Genomic DNA, 25,081 nt, shown 5'->3' on the forward strand with positions numbered 1-25,081 from the left:
CGCGCGCAAGATATTCTGACGGGACCCGCGAGAACAGAAGTGGTTAGAGTGAGGTGGAACTCTGGAAAGGAGAAAAAAAACGAATATCCGAATACCAAAATTAAAAACCGAATACCTACTCAACGAACGAATATCCGAATACCCGAATATTCGGGTCCAGCCCTAAGTGGCAGACGCCATTATATATCATTTGACACAATATTAGTCTCTAATCTAAATCTCTGTTCCTAAACTCTCCAAACAGCTCCTGCTCAGCCTGCTGCTTCAAAAATGGAGATGAACATTGTTGTGAAGAATCCTGAGATCGTGTTTGTGGCCGATTTGACCCGCGCTGACGCTCCGGCCCTCGTCATGACTACACAGTGTGAGCTACTGATGAAGAGTGACCCAAACAGCCAGCAGATGACTGCAGCCATTACTGACCTGAAGGTGGTGGCATGTCCGTTTGTGCACAAGCAGCAGGACAGTAACATCACCACGGTCCTGCAACCCTGCCAGGTTTTCTTCACTAGCAAGCAGTCTCCGACCCAGCCCCAGGCAATAGAGCTCTCCATCAACTCCCTCACACTGAAGGTATGGAGTGACGTTCTAGTGATGTACACTTCTTTTTCTTTTTTTGCTGTTGATTAGCCAAAGTAATTGTGGTTAAGTATGGTAGGATAGCTTTTAGTCTAGCACCTGGCTACCACCTTCATGGTTCTGGCTCTAATTCCGCTTGGGGATTTCCTTTTTTGGGAAATTTCCTTGGGAAATTCCTACTTTTTTCAGTGGTGCTTCAGCTATTACCTGCATTTAACCTTTTTTTTGCCTTGCTTCCATATGCTCACAAAGCAGCTGTCAGTTTTTTGGGCGGCTATAGTTTTGTTGTAAAATTGTTCTTGTTAACAGTATTAATATCACAATGCTATGAAGACTATCGCTATGGTATCAAGACAGCCCTTCAGATATTAGCCATTCCAATTTCTTTGTTTAATTACTTTGTGGACTGACTGTGGACATAGCATCTTGCCACAGACTTTTTACATAGAAAAGAATGCTACGTCATTTATACTTCATACTTCGTTATACTATTCATAACAGACATTGGAGAGTAGCAATATTGCTTCTCATATTCATGTTTATTTAAAATGAAGAAAGGCAAGAAGTTGTAATAGTAATGTCAGACACTTCTGTGTGGAGCAACTGTCTAATCACGTGCCTGGCTATCTCTGGGTCGATAGCATCGACCCTTTTACTTGCTAGCCAAGTATTGGTCCAGCGGCCTAAGGGCTGCCACTATGATCATGAGATTGCCGGTTTGAATCCTGTTCATGTAGCTTGCCATCTGCTACTGGAGCCCTGAGAGAGCACAATTGGCCTTGCTCTCTCTGGGTGGGTAGATGTCCTCAGCACAAGGCGTCTGTGAGCTGATGTATCGAAACCGAGTCGCTGCGCTTTCCTCCAAGTGCGTGTGATGCTACTCTGCAGTTTGAAAAGAGGCGGAGTCTGACTTCACATGTATCGGAAGAGGCATGTGCTAGTCTTCACCCTCCTGGTGTTGGGGCATCACTAGTGGTAGGGGGAGTCCTGATGAGTGGGTTGGATAATTGGCTGTGTGAATCGGGGAGAAAATGCAAACAAAAATAAAGGGTAAAAAATGGAAAAGTACATACTTTTCAAAATTAAATACATACTTATATTAACTTATGGCAACATACGTTTTTTATTTGTAATTAAGCTATATTTAAACACAATGAAAGCATGAAAGCATTAGATTGTGATTTTGAGTGCTTTTTGCGTACAACTTCTGCGAATTTAAGCATATAAAAATATGTTTTTAAACACCTTTTTAATACACTTGAAGTATATTGTAAATGTACTACTTTGCATATTGATGCACATATTGTGTACACCTTAATGATACTGGGGGAAAAACTACAATAAGGTGCACTTTAAGCTGTATATATATTTTCTATCGACACAACGTATAATTTAAAGCATTACTTAAAAGTACATTTCATAGAGATACAGAGAGAGTATATTTCATGTGTATTTTCATTTTCAAGTATATTAAATTGAAAATGCACTTTTAGTATTCTTCACCTAATTTAAACACTTTTTTAATGCTCCTAAGTATACTTACTTTTCACATGAGAAGTCAAGACTGTTACATAACAGTTTTGGAGGAACTGGCCTGTTTTTTTATATATAGATTTTCTTAAAAGTTTGTAATCAAAAAATATAATTGAATCTTTTTTACACATTAATCACTGGTTTATTTTTAATTATTCTCATATTATCCTCGTAGGTTTCTCCCATCATCATAAACACAGTCATTACTATACAGTCAGCGCTGACTCCTGCAGCAGAGACCCCAGAGGAGCTGGAGAGCCCCGTACCCCCTGACCTGTGGGAGCGACGGGATTGGAAGGACCTCAAACTCTGGTTTCTGGAAGAGGAGGGAGAGGAGGACACCCAGTCTGTGACCCCCCTGATTCCACAGGGCGAGTCACTCCAGCTCAGGATTTCCTCCATCTGCCTGACTCTAGAGGCTGGTGTAGGCCACCGCACAGTGCCCATGCTGCTGGCTAAATCCTCCTTTCACGGAGACGTGAAGAACTGGAGCACCCTCATCAACCTGCACTGCCACCTCAACATGGAGGTTTGTGGGCTGTTTTGAGCACTTAGGATGAGTTTGGTTATTTCAGTGCATGGATCCTTCAACTTTTAAATATTAAGGCCCAATCCCATTTCTCCATTTCATCCCTACCACTTAGCCCCACCCCTCTGTTTTGCATGTGATCGCTTATGGATAGGGTGTCTTGATTCTTGTTAGATTAAGGGGTAGGAGGTTGTGTTCGGGCTATATGGCGTTTAAAGGGCCATAATATAAAAATATTATGATTATTTTTTGCATGACTGGGCTTTAATATAGGTTTGCGAGTTACTGTACGGTAAGGAGTAAATATAATATAAAACAATAAGGCTTTAAATTAAGGCTTTGTGCTTTGAGATTTTGTGCTTGTGGGCTTCCCCTAGAGATGTAGAGTGTAATAAATGTTTCAGGCGGATTATTTTCTCTTTCTCGTTTTCTGGCTTTCACAGATATATTCGGTCTTTAGTTTGTAAAGAATGAACCAGTAGTCCTTGTAGAACTGTTTGAACGAAAGGTCGGAAAGCAGGTCGCAGTTCTCGCGAGCGTTGGTCGCGGCCGCCTCAGAAAACTTACAGACTCTGGTTTGAGCTCAGAGGAGCTCCGGCACAGACACGAGAGCAGCGCTATTCCTCCTATTACACCTCAATGCAGCACTGCAGTGAGTTTCAAGCTGTAATTTTACTTCTATAAAAAAAGATTTAAAAAAAATCAAGAAAATCCTACCTAGTGCTGCTTTAAACCATATACAAAGAAATCAGACTTTATTATCAGAAAAATAGCTAAAAAATGTAAACAATAGACCTTAAAAATAGATACGCTAACAAATTTAACACAGCTCCCTTTACAAAATTTTATATTTTAATAAATAGTTCCATAAATACTATAAACAAACCTAAAATACTCAATGTTTTTGTATTCAAAGAGATATTTCTCAAAAGTTCTATTGCACAAGTTATGAATGAATGAATGAATAAAGTTCAACTTATATAGCGCCTTTCTAGAAACCCAAGAACACTTTACAATTCGCATGTTTTACACGAAAGCACATTACACATCAACACTCATCCACACACATAGATACAAGTTTCATATCAATTTACTGTATTTTTCCTGAAGCCATTAGAGGCATTACAGGATTTAAATCAGCTACAATTCTCAATACAATTTCTCTAGTTAACAAATACATTCAAATCATCCTTCAAGCTACAGTATTAATGTATTTAAAGGGCTGTAGTTACTGCTCTATTTTACTGGGATAAAAACACTCCTACAGTAGAAACAGCAGCAGGAGGTGCTCTGATTTCTCTGCAGGGTGGAGCTAGACCAGGGTTTTACTCTCTTCTTTGACTGTGATGTTCTACACGGCGCTCCACAGCGCCCTCTAGTGGTATGGTGGTATGAGTAAAACGCCACCCCGCAGTACACCAAATGATCCGGTATACCACCCAGCACTAGGAGGAGCAGATGGGGCAGAAAACTCTATTAGACTATTAGACTGCTGTAGCCATTTCATACATTCATTCTAATTTATAACGGATTTATTTTATCTTGTTTAGTATTTCAAAAATTGTGTTTGCATCTTTTACATTCCACAAATTATTTTTACAATGTGACAATAAATCATTTAAATATAATTTCTGTAAAAACGGCACTGGTTAATCGTCATGTGAAAATGAGGTTCAACGTCTCTTCTGATGCACTTTCTGGTGAATTTGTTGCAGGTCAATTATTATAATGAGATTATGGGAGTGTGGGAGCCACTGCTGGAGCCGCTTGAAGATGACACCAAAGATGGCTTCAGACCTTGGACCCTAGATCTAAAGGTAAGATCCAGCTCCACATTTTTTAAATAAAAGAAAAAACATTGTCCTAATAAATATTCTTCTTTGTTATTTTTCTTTTGAATAAACACAGATGAAGAAAAAGCAAGCTAATCGATCAGGTATATCAGATGAGGTGGACTACATTGTGCCTGATTACAAAACGGTCATTAGTATCACTAGCAAAGACCAACTCAACATCACTCTGACTAAGTGCGGTCTGAACATGCTCAGCAACCTGGGAACGGTAAGAGAGCCCTTGCATATTCTTCTATTGATATTCATGTGTCAATAATGTAAAAGTGGTAAACTTCTTGGAGTGTAAATTGCGACTTTTTCAAAAATGTGCCCTATTGCTTACGGATGCTTCTCAGGCGTTTGCGGAAGCTGCTAAGCAGACTGCAGAGTGCTTCCAGAAAGACCAGGCTCCCTTCGTAGTGAAGAATCGTCTGGGTCTGCCAGTGTCTGTGCTGTACAGCGAGGTGTTTAAGCCGATTGGGGTTCAGTCGAAGGGCCGAACTGTGGAGCTTCAGGATGGAGAGAGTCTGAACATGGACTATACGCTCACCACTGCTGATGCTGATCAGTTCTCTGCAATGACCAGCCTCAGTAGCAAGAACTACATCCAGCCAAGTAAGACTGTGTGCAGACTCTCTGCTTTGTGTTATGTTAATCAGATACAAAACAATCAGGTCAGACGTACACTATAGCTTAAAGCACTTGCTTATGAATCTGGGTGAACTTTACAGCAGTTATGATTCAGTTTACTTAACATTTTAATTGTAAAGAACATATGAAAACTGGTGCAGTAATCAAAATTTAATTATTTGCCTAAAATCGGAATACCTATAAGGTGCACTGTATTATAAAATGCAATAGTAAGGAACAAGTAAGGAGTGTCGCACAGTAATCTACACAGATTTCTCTCCTGAAACTGTTTATTTGGTAAATAAAGTGCTTCTGTTTACTTAGAGTAAGCTTAGATTTTCATTTTTTTCAACAGTGTGTTTAGTAGCAGTGCTTAGTGCTAGTAAATGCTGCCTGATAGCGGTAAACTGAAGAACCCTGAGTGTTCCGGTAAGCCAGGGTGCTATCAGCTAACGATTCATCCCATGTAGCTTGTTTTAACGCGGAAAACACACAGTCTACAGTCTGATATACTCACCTCTTAATGGCGAAAGGGCTAGTGCTGCGGTTAGCGGCTAATGCTAATACTGCTCCAGTATTACCGGATACATAAATATTGTGATATAATTGTGATATACAGCTCTGGAAAAAATAAGAGACAACTTCAGTTTCTGAATCAGTTTCTCTGATTTTGCTATTTATAGGTATATGTTTGAGTAAAATGAACATTGTTGTTTTATTCTATAAACTACAGACAACATTCTCCCAAATTCCAAATAAAAATATTGTCATTTAGAGCATTTATTTGCATAAAATGAGAAACAACAAAAATGCAGAGCTTTCAGATCCCAAATAATAATAATAAGAGTTCAGAAATCAATATTTGGTGGAATAACCCTGTTTTTTTCACAGTTTTCATGAATCTTGGCATGTTCTCCTCCACCAGTCTTTCACACTGCTTTTGGGTAACTTTTGCCACTCCTGGTGCAAAAATTCAAGCAGTTCAGCTTGGTTTGATAGCTTGTGATCATCCATCTTCCTCCAAATTATATTCCAGAGTTTTCAATTTGGTAAATTCAAAGAAATTCCTCATTTTTAAGTGGTCTCTTATTTTTTTCCAGAGCTGTATATTTTTTTTACACCGCTACTATATATGTACATATGGGCTATAAGCATTCAGTATTACAACAAAAGTGACAACAATTCATTTAAAATGAGCAATAAAAACATCTGTTACTTGCATATTTCAAGTTACAGTCATGAAAGAGACAATTTAGGATATTCTCAGGACCAAGGAAATTAGGATTACGGTTTACATTTAATCGAGTTAATGTTAGTTTTGTTTCCTATTCCATTGGTTTTGTTTCTCAGTTATTTATTGGGTCATAACATCTGACCAGATCATTCAAAAAAGTGTTTTTATACTGCGAATATGCACCAAACGTGTTAAGAACAGAGCTTCTGAGCTGTTTTTAACTGTAATATTTGCTTCATTTCAGCTCCAGTTGGACACACTACTGCCTCTGTCATACCACTCATCAAAGTGGGCCGAGGGATGTACAGTGTAATGCACTTGGACTCTGGTGTTACACGCTTCTTTATCTGTCAGATTTCCTCCAACGAGGGAAGCAAGTTCGTCAAGATCCGGTCACCCTTTCAGGTACCTGTTCTGTCTAAACACGTGTATACTTTTCAGCATATATTATATATATTATATTATATTCAGCATGTTTGCTATATTATACAGTGTTGCTGTCACACAAAGTTGCCAAATTAAAATGATAATATATATATAAATATATATTAATATTTGAAATCTTATTATTCTATTCACATTATTTTAAACAATACTACTTTCACAGTTTTTGTCATGAAAACACCAAGTTTTGCAATATGTGGTACGGTTTTGGTAAAACAGCAGTTTTTAGGGCCACTTTTGTTTTAACATTACTGTTGTATTTATTGGCTTTAAATCTGCTGCTTTTTTTTTTTTTTAGCTTTTCAACATAATACGAATGTTTCTTACATTGCTTTAGAATTTGTTAGGAACGAAGCTATACAATTTTTTCAAGATGGCGTTTTACATTGACTTCCAAATAAAGGTTTAGGAGTTTTTGTTCCTTCAAATTTAGTTATTTTTTCAATTCAGCTCACTGAATGTTGTCCCAAAGCAGTTTTACAGAGATCTGGGTCCAAGTTGCTTTTGGCAAGGCAAAAAACAAATGGGTTAGGTGGATTGCTCAAACTCAAACGCTGTTGAGTTTACACCATAGACTGTGTATAGCTGGACAGAGCATCGTCTCTCAAAAGTGAAGCCACCACAGGTCGGGCGCCCCCTGCTGTTCGGTTTCAGAAAGCTGTGTAAACCCACCCATCCCCATAGGTTTCAAGGGCAAAACTGACAATTTTCAATCTCGTTTTTTTCTAATATACTGTAATTCTACCTCCTTAATTTAAATGTAACAGCTAGTGTAACCTCTGCTTATATTGTCAAAATTTTATATCTCCACAGAATTCGCTTTTTAAAACGTTATTCAGCTCTATTCAAAAAAGGTGTGGTTATTGTAAAAGGGCTGGTTATGGGCGGGACCAATAACAGACAGTCAGCTCCTCAGGAGCGGGTTTATTTAAATGAGTAGGCTGCTCTCCACAGTCTTTCTCCCTCCTCTGGACTCTACTGCGCAGAATCAGGTGTCAGAATCGCCAACATGGCGGAAGATTTTGTCTTCATTTTCATTGAATGATTGGGAACGGCGACACGGCGTCCATCTTTTTTTACAGTCTCTGGTTTACACACAGCCTGATCCAGGGGTAGACGGGCACCAGCATCCAACCATCAAACAGACAGCAGAGGGATTTTTGCATGACAATCATTTAATGACTGTTAATGTCCCATCTTAATATTATGTGTTAATAATTACTAGTATTATTGTTTCTGCTTTCTCCAGTTCATCAATCACTTCTCGGTTCCGTTCCGGGTGTTTGAGGGCTCCACGTGTCTGGGCATTTCTCTACCCAATGAGGAGTTCTGTGTTCCTTTGGGCTCCTACAAGTCAGTAACATCAGACCCTCAGTTGAAACCCATAATAAATCTTGTTGTCTTTATTTCAAACACATGTGAATGCTTGTAGTGCATTCACAGCTATATTACCTGTTGTAATGTGTTTTTCTGCAGAGCTCAGCTGAGTCTGCAGCCCGCAGCTGAGGGAGACGAGCAGTACGAATGCTCAGAAAGCTTCAGCTACGACGAAGTCAGTCAGAAACCAGACGAGTGTGTGGAGAAAACGTGCCGGCACCACAGCAGTGATGCTCATGTGTTCAAAGTAAACATGGTTGCAGTTCGGGACACAGTGACGTCCCTCAACGCACAGGAGGAGTTTGACAAGCCATACGTCCTTCATCTGTGGCCTACCGTGCTGCTCCGCAACCTCCTGCCGTACCCCATCACCTACAGCTTACTGGTAAAGAACATAATATAACAATTTCACAGAGAACCCAGAACTAGATTTTAAAACCGATTTTGAAATTGGAGTTCAACTGGTTAAACTGTGATTGTAAATTGGCCAGAGCTTAAATGGCTTCGTAGTGTTAAATTACAATAATGAAAAAAATTTAACCAAACATTGAAATTGATTAAAAATAATTAATTTAAAACAGGTACCTGTTCTGTCTTTTTAGCATGCATGTTTCCTATATTATACAGTGTTGTTGTCACACAGAAAGTTGCCAAAGCTTCAGATGAACTTTTTCACACCCGTCCCAAAACTATACAAAACTTAAAATTGTAATCAATTTTTATAATAATTATTAAATTATTACATTGGTGTTGTATTTATCGATGAAATTTCTCACTGCCGTTATGTCATCAGTTGTTTGGAATTAAGTAAATGAAACCCAGAATGGCCAAAAAAAATCTGTTTTAGCAAGGGCAAATTTCATGTCAAAAAAGAGGTTAAATCCAGTCCTGTGCTATATTTGCATCTTTAAATTTGCTGTTTTTTCACCTTTTTTGACTTTTTTTGATAGGAATGTTCCATACATTGCATCAGACGTTGGTGAGGAAAGAATCTATAGAAATGTTCCAAAATGACATTTTACATCATCATAATAATAATTAATTTTTAAAACAGCCTTATGGTAACAAAAACTAGCATTTTGTGCTTCTGTGCTTTCTCTAAAAAGAATAGTAATAAACTTTTTTGCACCACTTCCATTAATACAAAGTGTGATTGCGTGTATGCCCCACCCCCCCCCCCCCCACCCCCCATGGACAGCTCTACATATCAGTGAATATATTGGGACTGTGTCTAACAATTCTATATATATTTGGGCATTTACTACAGGCATTTATATCACATTATTTGCATTGTTTGCGAGTGACCGGTTTTCTATACATTTTCAAAATGTAATGATTTACAGGCAAATAGATCAAATGACTTAAATAAAGGAATAATAGTAAAAAATCAAAATATTAAAATAAATTTGTTTTGCCTTGATTTCCATTAAAAGTTTTATTTTTTCCCGAATATATCTAAATTGCTCAGAATGAAAGTAAATATTTAATTCATTGAATTCAGTTGAATTAAGTATAAATTAATATAAATTTTCTCCCAAACTCTGATCTGCATGTTTTTGATTTGAAGGCTATTGGAAGCCCCACCCCCACTCAGCTGAAGGAAGGCCACTCGTCTCAGCTCCACACAGCCGTCATGGATCATTCCAGTCTGGAGCTGAAGCTGCTGGGATACCTGCAGCAGGACTGGGTGGCCCACTATCATCTCCGCAACGACCACGACGAGATCAACTTCATCACCTTCCGCTCGGCCCTGCAGGACGACGACGTGGACGGGGAGAGCTCCAGGGCGGAGCTCGATATAGCCGTTCATGTGAAGAAGGAGGCGGGGCAGGCGGTGGTGGCCGTTCACTCTCCATACTGGATGGTGAATAAGACAGGAAGACTGCTGCAGTACAAAGCCGACGACATCCACCGCAAACATCCCAAAGACTACGACATGCCTCTTCTGTTCTCCTTCAAACCTCGTAACTTCCTGCAGAACAACAAGGTCTGGAGGATATCCATTACCCAGCGATACAAGCAGAACTGACCATATCATTTCAGTAAAAGTGTTTTATTTCAATAAAGTGTTTTATTTCTATTTCATGTAGGTTCGCCTGATGATTTCAGACAGTGAGCTGTCTGATGATTTCTCTATAGACACGGTGGGGAGTTACGGTGATGTTAAATGCAAAGGAAGGGCCAAAGATTACCTGGTAAGTAATTAAGTTCTGTTATTACTAATAATAATATTATGGTTATAATTGTTGTTATTACTTGCTGCAAAAATTGACAATAATAATAGTAATAATATATATTGTATAATATTTAATTATACTGTAAATTATACTTCTATTTTATTATTTAATCTTGCAGTAAAATAAGCATGTAATTTGAAATCTAAAACTTAATGAAATGTATTAAAAATAAAATGACTAATTTTAAGTTAGTACTATTAATGAAACCACAAAATAATTGGTAGGAAATATTTTAAACTTTTTGTTTTATCAAACTCCATGGTGATGATTATTTTTATGATTATTGCTGCTAGCTTAATATGAAGGTTATTATATTGTATTTTTAGAGTTACAGAGTCTTTGAAAAAATAATTTATCATTAAACATCTAAAACTAAGTTAGATTACTACATTATGGACAAAATTAAACATTTTAATTTGTAAAATTAATAAACTAGCAACTGTTAATTGTTTTTTTTTAATTATTAAAAAAAAGATTATACTCAAAAAGATTGTATTATATTATATTATATTATTTTGTATTTTAAATATGATATTTTAAATTCACGATCTTAGAGGAAAATAAGCAAATTATTGAAAATCTAAAATGCAAAACTAAATCAATTTAAATCAGAATTAATTAAGCAACTACAAGTAGAGGTAAAAAAAAATATTTGATTATTTTTAATACAATTAATTAATAAATTGCCTGGATGTGTATGCTGATGTATATCTGTTGTTTTTAGGTAGGAGTGAAGATTGACGCCAGTAGCTTCAGTTTGACGCGGCTGGTGACCGTCCTGCCCTTCTACATGCTGGTGAACAGAACTAAACACGTGATCCGAGTGTGTGAGGAGGGTCAGGACGAGTGGACCGAGGCTCAGCCGGGAGAGGTGAATACGCTGTGTGTAATAATGAGCTGGTATTAATAAAGAGGAATTAATTTGATGGAGCTGAGACAGCAGTGTTTGGCTGTGATGCAGGCTGCGGTTCCGTTCTGGCCGGAGAGAGAGTCGAAGAAAATGAAGGTTAAAGTGGACGGCTGCCAGACGGCTGCTCACACCATCAACTTCCACCAGCCTGAGAACTGCCTCCTGCTGCACCTGGACAACACAGTGAGTTCCCAAAATCATATCTCATATTAGCTTAATGCCTGCAGGCCTTTTTACATTACAGTGCATTTGTCAGACGCTTTTGTCCAAAGTGACTTACAATAGTGAAGTACAAAAGTAATGGAAGTTAAAGGTAAAAACATCTTTAGATAGGGCCTAAAGGAGGTCAAAGGGAAATAATGGGATAGAGGAGTGAAGGAGGGGAAGAAGGAAATGAGGTTAGAAGTAGTTAGTGTGTTAGAGGTGTTAGGAGAGTAAGTGCTCTTTGAAGAGCTCTGTCTTCAGGTTTTTTTTAAAGAAAGCGAGAGATTCTCCTGATCTGGTAGTGGAAGGTAGTTAGTTAGAGGTGTTAGGAGAGTAAGTGCTCTTTGAAGAGCTCTGTCTTCAGGTTTTTTTTAAAGAAAGCGAGAGATTCTCCTGATCTTGTAGTGGAAGGTAGTTTGTTCCACCATTGGGGAACTCTGTATTAGAACAGTCTGGATTGCTTTGTGTGAATGTTTGGTAAAGCAAGGTGACGTTCATTGGAGGAGCGCAGCGGCCGGGAGGTAGCGTAAGCCTTCAGGAGTGAGTGCAGGTAGGAAGGAGCCTGTTCTGTCATCACCTTGTAGGAGATTGTAGGAGTTTTGAATTTGATACGAGCAGCAACTGGTAGCCAGTGGAGCTCAATGAGCAGCGGGGTGACATGTGCCCGTTTTGGCTGGTTGAAGACCAGACGTGCTGCTGCATTCTGGATCATCTGGAGTGGTTTTACTACACAGGCCGGGAGGCCAGTTAGCAGGGCATTGCAGTAGTCGAGGCGTGAGATGACAACTGCTTGCACCAGGAGTTGGGTGGCCTGTTGCGTCAGAAACGGTCTAATTTTTCTGATGTTATAAAGCGTGAAGCGGCAGGATCGAGTAACTGAGGCCACATGGTGCGTGAAGGAGAGTTGGTCATCAACCATAACACCCAGGTTCCTAGCAACCTTTGTCAGTGAGAGAGAGAGAGAGTCGGTGCTTTATAGAGAAGCTGTGTTGAAAAGATGGTTTTGCTGGTATAAGCAAAAATTTAGTCTTTGAGAGATTTAGTTGAAGGTGATGCTCCTTCATCCATGAGGATATGAGTGTCAGAGAGACACTGCGATATCCATGCAGAGATCGAATAATCTTCAGGTGAGAATGACAGGTTTGACTTTTAATACTGATTAGGTTATTTATTCATTCTTTCAAACACTACAAAATATTGTACTAGAAAAACTGTAATTAAAATAACATAGAATGGCTAAAGCTACAAAAGTGTGTGGACAACTATCTTTAGTGTTTCCGTCCAACTCATAGATAACAAGTTGAAAACCATCTTCTTCTTTGCTGCATCAACTCTTTTTAGAAGACGTTTAAAAACATACGTGTGTATATGTTTGCTCTCTGTGTGTGTTGTAGCTGGGTGGAATTATCGTTGATGTAAACCTGACAGAACACTCAGCTGTGATCCGCTTCTCTGATTATCACGATGGAGCAGCTCCCTTTCTCCTGATTAACCACACCAAGGACAAAACCCTGGAGTTCTACCAGAGGTGAGAGAACCTGACGGAGGTTTTTGACTAGTTTGAATACTTTGAAAGACAGATGTGTTTTTGTTGTGTGTGGGCAGTGTGAGGACCGCATTAAAGAGTTTAAGCATAGCATAAAAAATTAGGCCTGCAGAAGGACTTCCCAAATATAATATAATATAATCATTTATTTTACTTAAATCTTGGGTACACAGAATGTATTATTAATAATATCATGGATGTTTGAGAGATAAATGAGAGTGTTATTTAAACAGATGCAAATAAGAATAATTACAGTAAAAAATCATCAAGAATTCCTCATTTTTAATATACGTTTTTTAAGCCGATGCTCCCCAAAAACTAGTTCTTTTATTCATGCATGTCAGTCGACTTATCGTGACTTATGGTACTGTATGTATAAAGAGTCTTTTTTTAGTAAACGTTCAAAGCTCTCAGTGCCTCGTTTAAAATGTCATGACCATCTGAATTCTACCAAGATCTACCACCAGATTTCTCCTTTAAGAAAGTAGCCCATATCCTATTAGCTAGTATGAAGAAAAAAGTTTAGTTTCAAATTTCTCCTGGATGCCCCCACGCCATTTTTTTTTGTTTTGTCATATTGCAATCTTAGTAGCCCTTGTTCCTCACGCTTGTTCCTCTATTGTTTTTATTGTTTGTTTAATGTGCTTGTATGTCATTCCATTGTCCATGTTTTGTTTTTGCAGTCATGTTTTTTGATGATTGTGATCTGTGATGAGACAATGCATATAGATTATTCTGTGTTTTGAAACTGACTCTTCATTCAGTCTGTCATAAATTCTTCCAGTTTCATAAAAGCATCATAGTCTAAAGATCGATTTAACTGGTAGTGTGATTGTTCAAAGTGATGCACGCTTGACCAGTTAAGAATCATCATTCATTATTTTGTTTATTTTAGTTTTTCTGTCTGTTGGTTGCATATTTGTTTGCGTTGATATCCTCTGCTGTGTTTTTTTTTTTTTTGTTTGCTTTGTCATCCTTCCCTCACCTTAAACCTGATTAGCTGCAAGGAGCGTAGGAGCTCTACTTGGCTTCCTGAGGATTTACTGGACCTCTCCTTATCACTGGGGGAGGATAGAGAGACTCGAGGGTACAAACATGTACACAACAACACACACACACACACATGCATACACAGGGCCACAGCACGATGTTCAGAAAGCTTTAACACATGGCTCAAACAGTGCAATGATGAAAGACCACCGAGGCATGCGGACTGCTTCTACAAACTTCTACATTAGTGAAAGAATGGGTCAGTGGGATAGTATGATAGGAACAAGTCCATTTGTGAAATGTCCTCACTAATAAATATTCCACAGTCAACTGTCAGTGATATTATAACAAAGTGGAAGGTACTGAACTTCATGTGGCTTCAGATTAGCTCAAGCTATTTTGGGCAATATAGTTTTTTACTAAAGGCTAAGAAGGGTTCAGACTTCAGTAAACTATAGCCAAAATCCACAAATAATATAAAATTACAGGTTCTACTCTAACCAAAAAAATAAATATAAATATATATATATATATATATATATATATATATATATATATATATATATATATATATATGTCATGGTAAAATGTAATGATTTTCATGCACATTTATCCTCACTAAGACTCATTTATGACATTATGGCAAAAATAATATTACTACTAAATAATATTACTACTTTTTCAGTTATCCCTAACTTTGCAGTTCAACTCAGTGGTCACATGCACTTTTCCTGGTAACATAGAATGATAGATTTTATTCTTATGGTTCTGCTTTATAACAAAAATATAATTATGGGATGCAGAAAATGTGTAAATGTATATATTTTATTGTATTAATTTGTGTAGCTGTAAATCAGTATTTATGACAGAGCACATTTTGATCACAAAGTAGTTCCAATTTAGATGAAGAGTAGGTATAAACCATGCCTGGGGTCAAAGTTCACCCTACCCTCACTGTGCTATTATACTGCTTCATTTTACACCACCTCGTGGAATTTGAGTCTCTGATGTTTGGTTCTGCAGTTGCTTCACCTTTGCAGCTTTTTGAATGGAAAACTGTGGAATATTGATCTTCTTTGATTATTATTGATCTTTTATCCTCCAGCATGCCCTTTCTTTCCCCTTCTCTGGAGATTTCAGTCCCTGAATCACTGAATCAGCATGAATCAATCGTGTATGATTGCCTCTGGACTTCTCTGGTGTCTTCCTCAGTTCCTCAGTAGGACTGGATGCTGTCTAGTTTTCCTGGACGCTCTGCTGTCTTCCTCTCTCAGACTGTTGCTTCTGTGCCGAATGCTTTTTTCCCGCAGGGGCTGCGTAGTGATGTAGATTTCTGCTGTCCTGCATTATGTATGAAGATTCTGAATGCAGTCAACCCTTAGAAAGCTCCAGTAAATGCTGTCAGATGATCTACAGAGTGATACATTGTGTGGATTTGATCACTTAATTGGTAAATTAGAGGTTAATTAGAAAGGAGTTAAACTGGGTTCCGGGTGGCTCAGCAGATGAAAGCCAGATGTGAAATTTTAACAGTTTATAAAAGACTGGATATCTCAAACTTCCGGACAAACTTCTCTGAATTTGTCTCACGGTTACATTAAAAATACATTTTTAGCAAGAGCTTTGGCTGAGCTTTATGTGTGATCATATGGACACTTGTGTCTTTGTACGCTAACTTTTTGTGTTTTATAGCATATACATATATGATCGTGTTAGCATATACATATATTGTGTTATGAGTTAAAAAAAAAAAAAATTTACATTAATTTAAATGTTGTTACTTTTTGTTGTTTAATATTTAGTGCCATTTTCTTAGAACCCACAGAGTCCCAGGGTGGTTGTACTTTATTTGTTTTAGTTTTTTAGGACATTAAAATATTTTTTATATTAGAAGCCCAATGTCTGCTCTTAATAATAAAAAAGTTAGTTTCACTGTAAAATGGTGTAATAGTATTATTATGCTAGTGTTTTATTACTGTGGTACAGTGTGTTAAAGCTCCTTTGGGAGCCCAGAAGCAGGAAAAAGGATTTTCTGTAGTGCCCCTTTAAAATGACAGTATTATCGTTTATCTCAATCATTTCTGGGACAATATATCGACCAATATATCGGATAGGCCTAACTAGTACCTTATTTTTAAAAGCACTATAGGGCGCATTTAAAATCCTTTAATTCTCCCAAAAATTGACAGTGCCTTTTTTTCCGGTGCACCTTATGTATGAATTTTACCAGTCAGGTATTAAAAAGCAGTAAATCTACTTTGCTGAAACTCCTTTTTAAATCCTGTACTTCAGTAAAGTTTCTCCAGGCTGGAGCAGTATTAGCATTAGCCGCTAACCGCAGCGCTAGCTCTTTCACCGTTCAGAGGTGAGTATATCAGACTGTAGTCTGCTTGTTTACCGTGTTGAAGCAAGCTACTATCGATGAACTGCTAGCTGATAGCGCCCTGACTTATCGGAACACTCAGGGTTTCTCAGTGTAGTGCTTTCAGGTGCCATTTACTAGCGCTAAGTGCTGCTGCTAACCTTGCTGCTGACCTTCCTAGTGTTGGGGGAGTCCTAATGAGTGGGTGGGTAAAAAAAAAAAAAGGGTTAAATTTAAACTTTGGAGATCAGACCAGCATTTACTGGAGTTTCTCTGAGGGAAGGTGGTGGATGGTTTGAACACAGTGAAGTGCTAACTTGTGTTTGTTTCACTGTGCCAGTTCTCACCAGCAGGAGAAGGAAGAGCTGGCTCCAGGTCGAGCCGTGTACTACACATGGGCCGAACCCACGGGGTCTCGCGTCCTGCGCTGGAGCTGGGGTCCATACAGCGCAGAGCTGAAGAATGAGGAGGTACGTTACGGAGCTGAAGACACAATGTATATATATAAATAGACACACTAGGCTTATCCTGATGTTCATTGCTATCTTACACCCAGCCAGCAGTTTTCATGCCTTCTGCCTATGTCGTTTAAATAGCAAAGATGCTTCTAAATGAGGTTGTCTGGAAATGAGGTGTATTACGGTAAATTCCTGGTGTAGTGAAAATACAGGTGCGCCGCTGACTGATTTAAATCTTGACTATGACTATGACACTATTGCTATTTTGGCTACGCAGGTGCACCACGCGCACCTAACACATGTACACCCCCCCTCATTACACGCACAAAGACGCACAGCAGTGCACAAACCGAACTTTTACGTCAACAATAAACAGAAAACAGAATAAAATAACATTACTGCTCCCGTAAATGAGCTGCTCACGCACCTTCACAGTGTGAACCTACAGTTCAGTTTACTCTGCTGAGAAGTGCAGAAACGCTGCACCGTTAAAATATCCATCCGCCATAGTCAGAGTGCACCTAGCTCTTAAAGGGGCACTAAACCCTCAGATTTTTGCTGACTCCACCTTCAGCTCAAATTTCAAAAAGGGGCACTGGGTGATGTATGGGTTTAGAGGCAGGACAGGAGGGAGAGCTGAATGGCTGAGCTGCAACAGCAGCATTGTGCCTCTGATGGTGCTAAGACCCACACGGTTGGACGTCAGCAGCGGGCAGCATCTGATCAGATCTGAAAATGCTGTTTACATTTTTATTTGAATAATCATATAACTTTATATTTATAAAAAAAATATACTAATCAGTTAATGAAGTGCATGTAAACCCGCTTTCTGAAAATCTTTAACAAGATCTTTCCTCTTTCACAGGACCTCCTGAAGGACGTGAACGACGAGGGCAAACTCTTTGTGATCTCGTTTTATGAGGGTCTCCAGCGGGTGGTGCTGTTCACCACAGAGCGCCGCATCTACAAGCTGCTGTGTGAGAGCGAGCGGGTGGAGCTGGCTGAACAGGAGATCAGTCTGGCACTGCAGGACATGGGCATCTCGCTGGTCAACAACAGCACCAGTCAGGAGATAGCCTACATCGGCATCACCAGGTACAGCAGGTCGTACTGATCTCGCGTGAGAATAAGGGTGGGCTGAGCTTCGTCTGAAAGCTGATTGGTTGTGGTTTGGTTGGTGTGGTCCGCAGCTCGGACGTGGTGTGGGAGATCAAGCCGAAGAAGAAGAGCCGCTGGAAGGTTCTGAATGGGAAAGATGCTGAGATGTTGGAGCAGCACTATAAATCCTACGTGGAGAGCAGCCCAGTGGATCACAGCCTGTTAGATCTGGAGAACGGTTACCAGGTAAGAATTCACACCAGAACACTGACGTCATGATAGGGTGTCAATAAATACTCAGACTATCTCAGATAAAAAAAAACTGCTGAAATAAATAAATAGCGGTCTTATAATAAGCTTCTTAAACTTGTTTTAACATTTCTCTTTCTTAAGTCCTATCCGGACGGGATTAGTTTCTCAGAGGCTAATTTTGTTATTATTTATTTATTTATTCATTATGTTATTTCTTCTTCTTCTTCTTCTTCTTCTTCTTCTTATTCTTCTTATTCTTCTTATTATTATTATTATTGTGTTTTTCTCAGACGTCCTCTGTCAAAATTACTGGCTAAATTTTCTGTTGTTTTTTTCTGCTGAACTCTGTGGTCCTCCGGTAATTTAAGTCCCGTCCGGAGCCACATCTCTTTTGTTAATTTGTGTTTATTAAAATAGCTATTTGTCCACTGTCACGCACCGTAATTACACTTTGGGTGTGCAATTCCACGGAGATCCACATAAACACAACAGCAAGTGGAAAAGGAGGAGCTACTGAAAGCGATTTCATGTGACCGAGAAGGCCAAAAAACTCACTGCTCCTCCAGTTGTATCAGTTGCAGTCCGGATGCAAGAGTTTTATCAATTTATAATATATTTCATAGACTTCCCCCTATGAAACTAATCCAGTCTGGATTGGGCTTTTGTCTTGCTTTTGTACTTCTTCCTTTTTTTTTTTTTTTTTTTTTTTTTTACATTATTTTCTCTGACATTGTTCTTTTTTATTCTTTCAATCATTTTCTTTTTTCCCCTTCTCTCTCTCTTTTTTTTTTTTTTTTTTTTTTTTACACTTTTCTCCAACTCATTAATTTTCTTTACACTTACTTTTCTCTATTCTTATTCGATTTCTGTCTACCGACTTTCCTTTTTCCTTTTCCTTTTACTTTGTTTAATTTTTTAAAAATCTTTTTCTGTCTTGTATCTTTTTTTTTTTCTTTGCTCTCATTTGTCTGCTCTCTCTTTTCTCTTTAAAATTTCTGGGGTTTTTTTTCTTACGCTCTATTTCTTATGCCCTCTTTCTTACCCTGTTTATCTTTCTTCCTCTCTTTCTCTCTTTCTTCTCCCTCACTGTTCTGTCTTTTTTTTCATTCTTCATGTCTTTATGTCTTCATAATCTTTTTTTTTTCTTTCTCCTATTTTCTTCTTTCTCTCATTTTCTCTTTCTTTTCTATTGTTCTCTTTTTTTTACTTTACTTAACCCTTTTTCCTACCCTGTTTGTCTTTCTTCCTCTGTTTCTCGCTTTCTTCTCCCTCACTGTTCTTATTTTTTCCTTCTTCATGTCTTTATATGTCTTCATAATCTTTTTTTCTTTCTTCTTTTTTCTTCTTTCCCTTATTTTCTCTTCCTCTCTATTGTTCTCTTTTTTTTTCTTTATTATGTTTTCTATTTCTCTTAATTTTTTTGTCCTCTCTCTTTTTCTCTCTCTCTCTCTCAGGTGTGTTTGACTCCTAACAGTGTGGATATGAGGATGCTGCAGCCGTATGATGCTCCTCTGAGGAGGAACTTCTTGCCGGCTCTGAAGGTGGAGTACAGCGTCTCGGCTCGGCAGAAAGCGTACCGCGTTCAGATCAACAGGGTTCAGGTCTGTCTCCTCTCGCACCACATGCCTCCTCATAGCACTGAATCTCAGTTTACTAAACAACTTCTTCTCTTCTGTCCTCAGATCCAGAATCAGTTGCCTGGAGCCATCTTCCCCTTCGTCTTCTACCCAATTAAACCTCCCAAATCTGTCCGAATGGACTCAGGTCAGTAAACGCACTCTTAGATCACACTCGTCACAGTATATTCCTGTTATTAGTGCATGTGATCTCATTTCTGTGTAATCTTCTGAACCTTCTGAAGAACCCAAACCATTTACTGATGTCAGCATCATCACGAGAGCAGCAGGACACTCTGATATCCTGCGCATCAAGTACGTTTCTCTCTTTACCTAACAAAGAGCGGGTTTTTCTCTTAACATTTTGATCATGGTAAAAGGATTCTGTTTTATTACGTTAGGATCATTATCTGCATGTAATGAATGGTGTTCTCCTTCAAAGGTATTTTAAGGTGTTGATTCAGGAAATGGACCTGCGCATGGACCTGGGCTTCTTGTATGCCATACTGGAGCTGTTTACTGCTGAGAACGCTGGTACCGTCACCTCAGAACAAGAGGTAATGATGCTCTTATTGCTCACACGCTTTGCAGTCAGTTTATTAAAATATATTTCACTTTATTTCACTCTGATTAGAAGGATAATGGGTTTTCTCAGATTCCTAGCAAGTCATATAGTCCAAAGTTTTCATGGCTTCAAAAGCTTTATGACAAAAAACTAGTGAAATCAGATGAAGACAAGCATCCTCAAGCTTAAACTTAGGAGTTAGTTAAGCTGATTGAGCTCTTAACTAGATGTTAGAGTAAGATTTTATTTGAATTTGATGGTTTAGTTGTTATATAAGCATAAACAACCTGACCAAGCTAGTCTTCCTGTGTGATGCCTTGTTGGTTGACCACCATGACCATGGAACATTATCACCAGCATGATTAAGCTGTTCAACCACAGCAAGACCAGTAAGACCATGCTGGTTGAAAAGCAAGACTAGCTAGAGCAAGCTGGACAATCGGAATGAACAAGAACAGCTAAAAATTCTCATTTAAAGCATTTATTTACAGAAAATGAGAAATGGCTGAAATAACAAAAAAGGGCTTTCAGACCTCAAATAATGCAAAGTAAAACAAGTTCATATTCATAAAGTTTTAACCCTGGTTTTTAATCACAGTTTTCATGCATCTTGGCATGTTCTCCTCCACCAGTCTTACACACAGTTTGGATAACTAAAAAAAAAATTCAAGCAGTTCAGTTTGGTTTGATGGCTTGTGATCATCCATCTTCCTCTTGATTATATTCCAGAGGTTTTCAATTTGGGAAAATCAAAGAAATTTTTAAGTGGTCTCTAATTTTTTTCCAGAGCTTTATATGTTGTGAGGTTTCCAGTATGACCAGCTTTTCAAACATCTTGACCATCAAATGTTAGCTTAGACTAAAAGCTGGTATTGAGCTTGATTTTTTTCAGCAGGGCATATAGATATTTGATTCTTATCTGAACAGTATTGTGAAATGACTTTTTTTTTTATCGTTTGTAAAACGTACTTATTTTATTTCATTTAATTTAATTCGTGTACTTATTTAATTTTCCAGCAGGACTTGGCACACTGCCAAAAGTACAAATTGGGCTCATAAAATATTTACATTTTCTGAGACTAATTTTTGGCTTTTGATTGGCTGTAAGTCTTAATCATCAACAATAAATGAAATAAAAACTTAAATTAGATCACTCTGTGTGTAATAAATATGGTCTTCACATTTTTGAATTTTGCACTACTATAACTTGATATTGTCGTTGTTATCTTGTATACATTGTCTGAAGTATGCGTAGTTAACAGTGGTAATCTAATGTCCTTTCCTGTGTGTTTAAGGTGGAGCTTTTTGAGAAGGATATAGAGTACTTGAAGACTGGCTTAAACCCTGTATCCGCCACAGACACATCCCCCATCAGTCTCTACGAGTACTTCCATATCTCTCCCATTAAGGTATGAATTCATCAATCTTTCATCAGTGCATCTGTGCATCAGACATTAGCATGAGCTTTTAGTTACATTGCTGTGAAAATTTGATCATATCCAGTTAAGTCAGGATTGAGTTGGATGATCACCTCATCCCCAACTGATCCAGAAAGTATTACAAGCAAGAGCATCATTTCATCATTTCAACTCAGATCATTTCCAGAGCCTTCCAGCCCATGCCTGCCTTTAGGCATGATGTTAATAGTTTTAATAGAATCCTATTACATTATCCGTACTTCTCTAGCTGCGTTTATTTGCACAACTCTGTCAGCAAGTAGCTGAAAGCATCCGTTAGAAGGGTTTATCTCTTCTAATGAATAGTTTATCCCAATATAAACATTACATATAAAAATTACTTTCTATGCATTTTGAGCCTCTCAAAATATAAAATACAGATGTTCAGACATTTTTATATGTCAGCTCTATATACAGCTCTGGAAAAAAATATAATTTTCATGCATCAGTTTTTATGCATCTTGGCATGTTCTCCTCCACCAGTCTTACACAGTGCTTTTGGATAACTTTGTCACTCCTGGTGCAAGAATTCATGCAGTTCAGCTTGGTTTGATGGCTTGTGATCATCCATCTTCCTTTTAACTATATTCCAGAGGTTTTGAATTTGGTAAAATCTCTTATTTTTTCCAGAGCTGTATATGTGATGTAATGGCCGTGACATATTTGTTATTAAAGAGAATCGGTTTAAAGCTCTGTAAAATACGAGCTGTTTTGTTGAATGGTGTTGTTGATGAAGTTGTGTTTCTGATTGTTCAGCTTCATCTGAGTTTCTCTCTGAGTTCTGGCGGTGAGGACGGGAATAAGACAAAGAGAGAGACAGAAATGATTCCTGTGCAGTCGCTCAATCTCCTGCTGAAGAGTATAGGAGCTACGCTCACTGATGTTCAGGACGTCGTCTTCAAGTACAGTTACTCACACATACTCTGTAGTTTTCACTTTCTGCTGCACTCCCACAAACACATACAACTTTAAAATCAAGAGAAACATTCATGTTGTTCCCAAAAGTACTGAAGCACCATCATTCCAGAGAGCACTGTTCCGCTGCTCCACACCTCAGTGCTGCGGGTTTATTTAGTGTATTATGTCTTAAGATTGTCTTTAGGTAATTATCCTGAGCAAAGTATCTTGATGTAAATATCTTGTGAAAAGTATTTTGAGGTAATTATTCTAAAAAATACACCCTGATGTAATTATCCAAAAAAAAAACAAATCTTAAAGTCATTATTCTGAAAAAAAAATATTTTTACATAATTTTGAAAATTCCTCTTGTGGTAATTATCCTGAGAAAAGTATTTTGAGGTAATTATCCTGAGAAAAGTATTTTGAGGTAATTATCTTTAAAAAATGATCTTGAGGTAATTATCTGGAGAAAATTATCTTAAGGTAATAACTCTCATAAATATATCCTGAGGTAATTATCTTGAGAAAAGTATCTTGAGGTAATAATCCTGAAAAACGTATTTTGAGGTAATTATCCTGAGAAAAGTATTTTGATGTAATTATCTTGAAAAAATGATCTTGAGGTAATTATCCTTAAAAAATCCTTTGACATCCTCGTATTCATTCATTTATTTATTTGTATTTTTATAGTATTATGTAAAAGTTAGTTTTAAATAATTTGCTGTATTAGTCTTATTTTCTTTTGATCTAATTTTTTTTTATCAATTAAACCATACTGCTATTTTACAATAATAAAATTTTGCTATTATTTTCTCTGTCATGTCAATCCCTGTTTTTGTAAATGCTCGGCTACATTGAAAATGAGGGTTGCCCTCAATTTACATCCGAGTCAAAATAAAGGTTGATTGATTGATTGATTAAAATACATTTGAGTTTTACCTGAATTCAGTGGAATACCAGATACTGTAGCTTCGAGAGCTGCAGTTAGAGTGTGTAACAGGTTTTAGAGTAGTTGGAAATGTCCTGTTGTCTCACACTTTGGTTAAAAACGGACACTGCGATAACGCCTGGATTTCACACGATTAAACGCAGCCTCACATCACCCAAAAAAAAAAAGCAGAAGTGTTTTTCTTTCTCTGGTGGCCAGTCTGACCTCTAGAGTATACATTTCTTTTAAAAATACAGAATGTTTCCAAGTGTCACTTATAGACAGTAACTGTGTTTTAATGTATATATTTCTCTCCCCTCAGGCTTGCCTTCTTTGAGCTGACCTTCCAGTTCAGGACCACCCAGCAGTTGCAGTGGGAGGTCATCCGCCATTACTCCAAACAGGTGACCTTTTAACATCCCACTGCTCACATTTACAATGTACTCGACATTCTTTTTTAAGTACATGTCCTAAATTTAGTCAATCAACCACATTAGAACTGTACAATAAATCATGGTTTTATTGTAATTACGATTACAGTCAGAATGTTCACAACAAATATAACCCCTTAAATAACAGAAAACTCAGGTTGCATTACCTGTGTGCAGCAACAGTTGGAGCTCTTCATTCTGCAGACTGTGCTTTACTTTGGGAGGAAGGCCTTTGGGAAAATATATGACTAATTTGCAAATGATAAGAAATCAACGTGTAATTGAATGTAATGGGAGTGGCAACTCGATTTGTGCACTGTCCAAAAAAAACTCCAAAAATGTCTTCAAAAATCTTCAAACCCATTTTGGGAAGTAATATTTTTTTTTTTTCTGTAAACATGTAAACAGCATGGAGCAGAGACAGAGTTTGTTCATAGCTGTGATAATTAATGTTATCTGGCTAATATATCAGATTAAACTAACTGCCTTATCAGCAGTTTAGCTTAAATAAAAGGAGTATATTTGATAGCTTGGTCAGATCGAGACCGGATCACGTTCTCAGAGTTCGATTGGGACTGGTCTCGGTCCGGTTGTTTTGATCCGCACCCAAGTGCGATTACTGTTTTCACAACTGCTCAGTCAAACCACACTAAGGGAGTCTTTTTTAACACCCCTAACACCATTCTCAGTAAAATTATAGACCTGAAACCTGCTAGAAACCTGTGGAATGAGTGGTAAATCTTAGAGATTTTATTTTTTTTCCTAAAACAAACTGTGTTTTTGATGCAGGCTATCAAGCAGATGTACGTGCTGGTGCTGGGTTTGGATGTCCTTGGTAACCCCTTTGGGCTGATCCGGGGTTTGTCAGAGGGGGTGGAAGCCTTCTTCTATGAGCCCTATCAGGTATGAGACGCTTTTCATTCTCACCATGACCCGACGTTATACATTCAAATCATCCTATACAGCTCT

The 25,081-nt window shown here is 38.0% G+C and overlaps 1 protein-coding gene across 3 annotated transcripts in view; it reads left to right on the forward strand.

The window, feature by feature from the left end:
* The window catches only part of vps13a (vacuolar protein sorting 13 homolog A), a 77,475-nt gene that overhangs the window by 36,760 nt on the left and 15,634 nt on the right, over positions 1-25,081 (forward strand). For 2 of the 3 annotated variants that reach the window (XM_007260133.4, XM_007260135.4), the window contains exons 39-63: positions 245-573; positions 2,288-2,641; positions 4,357-4,458; positions 4,550-4,702; positions 4,830-5,088; positions 6,582-6,742; positions 8,031-8,134; positions 8,258-8,543; positions 9,726-10,145; positions 10,249-10,353; positions 11,120-11,266; positions 11,357-11,488; positions 12,904-13,037; positions 14,056-14,142; positions 16,748-16,877; positions 17,731-17,960; positions 18,056-18,209; positions 19,670-19,816; positions 19,898-19,979; positions 20,077-20,146; positions 20,274-20,388; positions 21,692-21,805; positions 22,610-22,755; positions 24,004-24,085; positions 24,902-25,015. In XM_007260133.4, the coding sequence (XP_007260195.3) occupies positions 245-573; positions 2,288-2,641; positions 4,357-4,458; positions 4,550-4,702; positions 4,830-5,088; positions 6,582-6,742; positions 8,031-8,134; positions 8,258-8,543; positions 9,726-10,145; positions 10,249-10,353; positions 11,120-11,266; positions 11,357-11,488; positions 12,904-13,037; positions 14,056-14,142; positions 16,748-16,877; positions 17,731-17,960; positions 18,056-18,209; positions 19,670-19,816; positions 19,898-19,979; positions 20,077-20,146; positions 20,274-20,388; positions 21,692-21,805; positions 22,610-22,755; positions 24,004-24,085; positions 24,902-25,015 (4,157 nt within the window). The remainder of the gene's footprint in view (positions 1-244; positions 574-2,287; positions 2,642-4,356; positions 4,459-4,549; positions 4,703-4,829; positions 5,089-6,581; positions 6,743-8,030; positions 8,135-8,257; positions 8,544-9,725; positions 10,146-10,248; positions 10,354-11,119; positions 11,267-11,356; positions 11,489-12,903; positions 13,038-14,055; positions 14,143-16,747; positions 16,878-17,730; positions 17,961-18,055; positions 18,210-19,669; positions 19,817-19,897; positions 19,980-20,076; positions 20,147-20,273; positions 20,389-21,691; positions 21,806-22,609; positions 22,756-24,003; positions 24,086-24,901; positions 25,016-25,081) is intronic. The other variant, XM_007260138.4, reaches the window with a different exon arrangement.

Source organism: Astyanax mexicanus, chromosome 12 (genome assembly GCF_023375975.1).
Source record: "Astyanax mexicanus isolate ESR-SI-001 chromosome 12, AstMex3_surface, whole genome shotgun sequence".
Taxonomy (NCBI): Eukaryota; Metazoa; Chordata; class Actinopteri; order Characiformes; family Acestrorhamphidae; genus Astyanax; species Astyanax mexicanus.